The sequence below is a fragment of the Trichoplusia ni genome, unplaced genomic scaffold (genome assembly GCF_003590095.1).
Source record: "Trichoplusia ni isolate ovarian cell line Hi5 unplaced genomic scaffold, tn1 tig00003682, whole genome shotgun sequence".
Lineage (NCBI taxonomy): Eukaryota > Metazoa > Arthropoda > Insecta > Lepidoptera > Noctuidae > Trichoplusia > Trichoplusia ni.
Genome location: NW_020800437.1, coordinates 1 through 4,812, shown reverse-complemented (window position 1 = coordinate 4,812; position 4,812 = coordinate 1). Strand labels below are relative to the sequence as shown.

At 39.0% G+C, this 4,812-nt stretch overlaps 1 protein-coding gene across 1 annotated transcript; it reads right to left on the bottom strand.

The window, feature by feature from the left end:
- Positions 1-1,542: 1,542 nt before the first annotated feature.
- Positions 1,543-4,650, bottom strand: LOC113508045 (uncharacterized protein K02A2.6-like). Its single transcript, XM_026891001.1, has one exon. It carries the CDS (start codon positions 4,648-4,650, stop codon positions 1,543-1,545), a length of 3,108 nt encoding a protein of 1,035 aa, XP_026746802.1.
- Positions 4,651-4,812: the final 162 nt, after the last annotated feature.

Here is a 4,812-nt window from a genome sequence, read left to right as displayed (position 1 = left end):
AAATATTTTTTCAATTTGGACCAGTAGTTCCTGAGATAAGCGCGTTCAAACAAACAAACAAACTCTTCAGCTTTATATATTAGTATAGATTAACGGTATATTAAATATAGCTGTTGCCCGCGACTTCGTCCCCGTGGGTAGAAGATATAAGTTATGATTCATACCTGCCCTGTTTTTTTTTACATTTTCCATTGTATCTTCGCTCCTATTAGTCGCAGCGTGATGGTTTATAGCCTAAAGCCTTCCTTGATGAATGGTCTATTCAAAACAAAAATATTTTTTCAATTTGGACCAGTAGTTCCTGAGATTAGCGCGTTCAAACAAACAAACAAACAAACAAACAAACAAACTCTTCAGCTTTATATGTTAGTATATAGATTTGTATTTTTAAATAACGGTATATTAAATATAGCTGTTGCCCGCGACTTCGTCCCCGTGGGTAGAAGATATAAGTTATGATTCATACCTGCCCTGTTTTTTTACATTTTCCATTGTATCTTCGCTCCTATTAGTCGCAGCGTGATGGTTTATAGCCTAAAGCCTTCCATGATGAATGGTTTATTCAACACAAAAATATTTTTTCAATTTGGACCAGTATTTCCTGAGATTAGCGCGTTCAAACAAACAAACAAACTCTTCAGCTTTATATAGTAGTATAGATATAGATTAACGGTATATTAAATATAGCTGTTGCCCGCGACTTCGTCCCCGTGGGTAGAAGATGTAAGTTATGATTCATACCTGCCCTGTTTTTTTTTACATTTTTCATTGTATCTTCGCTCCTATTAGTCGCAGCGTGATGGTTTATAGCCTAAAGCCTTCCTTGATGAATGGTCTATTCAACACAAAAATATTTTTTCAATTTGGACCAGTAGTTCCTGAGATAAGCGCGTTCAAACAAACAAACAAACTCTTCAGCTTTATATATTAGTATAGATTAACGGTATATTAAATATAGCTGTTGCCCGCGACTTCGTCCCCGTGGGTAGAAGATATAAGTTATGATTCATACCTGCCCTGTTTTTTTTTACATTTTCCATTGTATCTTCGCTCCTATTAGTCGCAGCGTGATGGTTTATAGCCTAAAGCCTTCCTTGATGAATGGTCTATTCAAAACAAAAATATTTTTTCAATTTGGACCAGTAGTTCCTGAGATTAGCGCGTTCAAACAAACAAACAAACAAACAAACAAACAAACAAACTCTTCAGCTTTATATGTTAGTATATAGATTTGTATTTTTAATTAACGGTATATTAAATATAGCTGTGGTGTTCAGCGTCCTTGGTTGGGCAGGTAAATAAAACCACTACTAGGAAATACTTATACACTCTGCAAGTCGCACGCGCTCGTCCGCTCCGCTCAACAGTCGGGTTACGACTACCCCCGCCGGTGGCGCCACGCGTGCGCATTGCTAACTTTAATTCTTAAACGTCACACCTCTTCCTTGTTTACAAAATGAAGAAAATACAATATAATTAATGTAACTTAAAATTAACTAATCTTCGGAATCAACCATTTCGAAGAAAATGCTTCAATCACAATTATTCATTCTTGTCACTATCCAGTGCCTCATTACTGTCGAGTGGTACATCTTGTGCGTGCTTTTCCGGATCATATATTTGCCATTCGCCTTGAACTTTTTTTAGGTGCACGATGTTCCTCCTATACTCATGGCCTGTATCGTCGTTCCTTACATTATATTCATTTCCACTGGAGCTGAGTACTGTGTGTGGGGTGGGGTTGAATGGGGCAGTAAGTTTATTTCCTTTTGACACATTTTTCACATACACTTTTTCTCCAACATCTATTCCGTATTCTGTAGCTTTCCTTCTTCTGTCTTCGTATGCTTTTCCTTTCTCTTTCATTATAGTGTCTTTATCTCTTACTTCCCCATCAACTCCACTCTTCTCTCGAACTATCGATGGTAACTTGTCTCTAAATTTCCTGGAAAAGAAAAGTTCACCGGGTGTTTTGCCTGTCGAGCTATGGGGTGTACTATTGCACATCATTAAGTAATCTAAAAGATCTGACTGCCAATCAGATTTTAAAGTTTGACTTATTTGTAGACGTTTAAGGATATCCCGATTTTGTCTCTCGACTTCGCCATTCTCCTGAGGAGTGTAAGGAGTCGTACTCAGTAATTTAATACCCATTTCTTGACAAAAATTTTTAAAGTCTTGGCTCGTGAACTGTCTTCCATTGTCGGCCGTCAGGGTTATGGGTATACCCAATCTTGAAAATATCTCTTTCAACATTGTCGTGGTATCTGCTGTGGTAATTGATTTCATAACTTTTATCTCCTTATACCTGCTGTAATAATCCACAATTACCAGTAAGTAATGTCCCGACGGCAGTGGACCAAGAAAATCTATCGCGACGTCTTGCCAAGGTTGATCTGGTAACTGGCGTCTTTTTAATGGTAATGGGGGATTCCCAGCAGTTACAAGAGTGCATCCCCGGCAGCTTTTAACTTTAGCCTCTGCATCTCTATCCACTTTAGGCCACCAGACTTTAGTGCGCAATCGACCTTTTATCGCTACGATGCCCGGATGACCTTCATGAGCTGCATCTAAAACTTGTTTCCTAAGACTGGTGGGAATAACAATTTTATCATTCCTCAGGAGAATGCCGTCGTGAGTCCAGAGTTCGGTTTGAAATATACGATACTGGATAATTCGAGGCTCCCACATGTTTGTGTTTAAAGCCTCCTTTACTAATTGGATCTCCTCATCTGCTTCAGAGCATTCGATCAACGTCTGCATAGGGATTGCGCAGGGTCTCGCATATTGAACAAGTTGGTTTATATGGGATTCACCTTCGCGATCGAAGGTATTATGAGTGAATTGGCATAAACGAGAGAATGGGTCGGCTATATTGTTTTTCCCAGGGCGGTATACGACACGATAATTGTATGACTGCAGGCGCAAAACCCAACGTTCAATCCTTGCACAAGGCCTAGATCTGAGTCCAAAAATTACCTCTAACGGTTTGTGGTCCGTTATAAGATCGAATGTTTTCCTACCATACAGATAAATATGAAAGTGCTCTACGGCCCAAACTAAGGCTAAAGCTTCCTTCTCCGTTTGACAATACCGTTTTTCAACCTCCGATAGGCTCCTATTACCAAAAGCAATAACTCGGGGTCCTTTATCATCAATTTGCACTAGTACAGCCCCAAGTCCAACGGGACTAGCATCTGCTAATACCTGAGTTTGATCTTCCGGGTCGTAATATCCCAGACTTTGTATATTCTGGAGTTGAGTTTTAAGTCGATCAAAAGCAGTTTTTTGCTCTTGTTCCCAGTACTTCGATAGGTCAGACTTGAGACCAATTTTTAGTTTTAAGAGTTTCCTGATAGGCTCAGTGGTGGTTGAAAAATTAGGGATCCATTTATTAACGTAATTCAATAAACCGAGAAAACTTTGAATTTCTTCAATAGTTTTGGGTTCTCTAAATGTATCCACACTTTTTATGTACGTGTCTAAAGGTTTTACCCCTTCCGACGACAGCTGATGACCTAAAAATTGAACTACCTTAGCATTAAAGACGCATTTCTTTTTATTGAGAGTTACATTATATTTTTTTAGGACTTCCAAAACGCGATCCAAGCGGGTTTGATGTTCTCGTTCATCCCTGCCGTAAACAATAATATCGTCGATAAAGTTAAGCGTTCCTTCACAAGGTAACAAAATTCTCTCAAGTGTTTTTTGGAATAGTTCTGGTGCACAAGAGATGCCGAACATCAGCCTTTTATAACGGAAAAGTCCTCGTGTAGTGATAAACGTAGTGATATGACGACTCTCTTCACTAATCTCGATCTGATGAAAGGCGTCTCTAATGTCTAATTTAGAAAAAATACGAGCTTTCCTAAATTTTGGCAAGAGTTTGTCCATCGTGGGAAGGGGATAATGCTCTCGAAGAATTGCTTTGTTAGCTACCCGCATATCTACGCAAAGACGAACGCTTCCGTCACTTTTCAACACCGGTACTATAGGAGACACCCACCTGGATGGTTTATTCACGGGTTCTATTATATCCAACTCTATTAATTCGTCAATTCTTTTGTTAACTTTCTCCTCCAGAGGTACTGGAATTCGTCGACATGGTTGACTAGTAGGTGTTACTGTCTTATCTATTGCTATATCTAGTGTTATATTTTTAAACTTGGGGAAAGGTCCCTGATTTTGAGATTCACTTACCGCATTGATGTCCAAACCTAATTTGAGGACTTTAAGATCTGTAGCTGTTTCTTTACCGAGTAAATCTCGTGTCCCGCCTTGGATAACGTAAAAGGTACTATTTTTTTCTTCTGCTCCGATTTTAACTACAGCTTGGAAAGAACCTAGCACTGTCAAGGGTACCGAGCTACCGTACGCCATAAATATTTTCCCTGGGTTTGCATTTTGTTCTGTAGCCTGTATATTGCAACTTTTAAGAAAAGTCCATGTTTTATCGGTCAATATGTTATGATTACTTCCAGAGTCTATTAGAAGTTCAATGTTATCGACACCGCCGATGTCGCATTTTATTTTTCCGTCCCCATCAAAGTAAAATATATAATTGACGTTGGATGATGCCTTTTTCTGATCGTCGTTAGAATTTTCGGATTTTTTGACGCTATTGTCAAGTTTAATCTTTTTAATAGGCATTTTTCCTCCATTCGCGTGTGTCGATCTACGTTTACTAGCCCGCGTTCGACACTTAGCCATGAAATGTCCAATATAACCGCACTTTGAGCATTTTTTATCTTTGGCCGGGCATGATAGACTGTCACCATTATGCTTCTCACTTCCACAACGTGAGCAATCTTT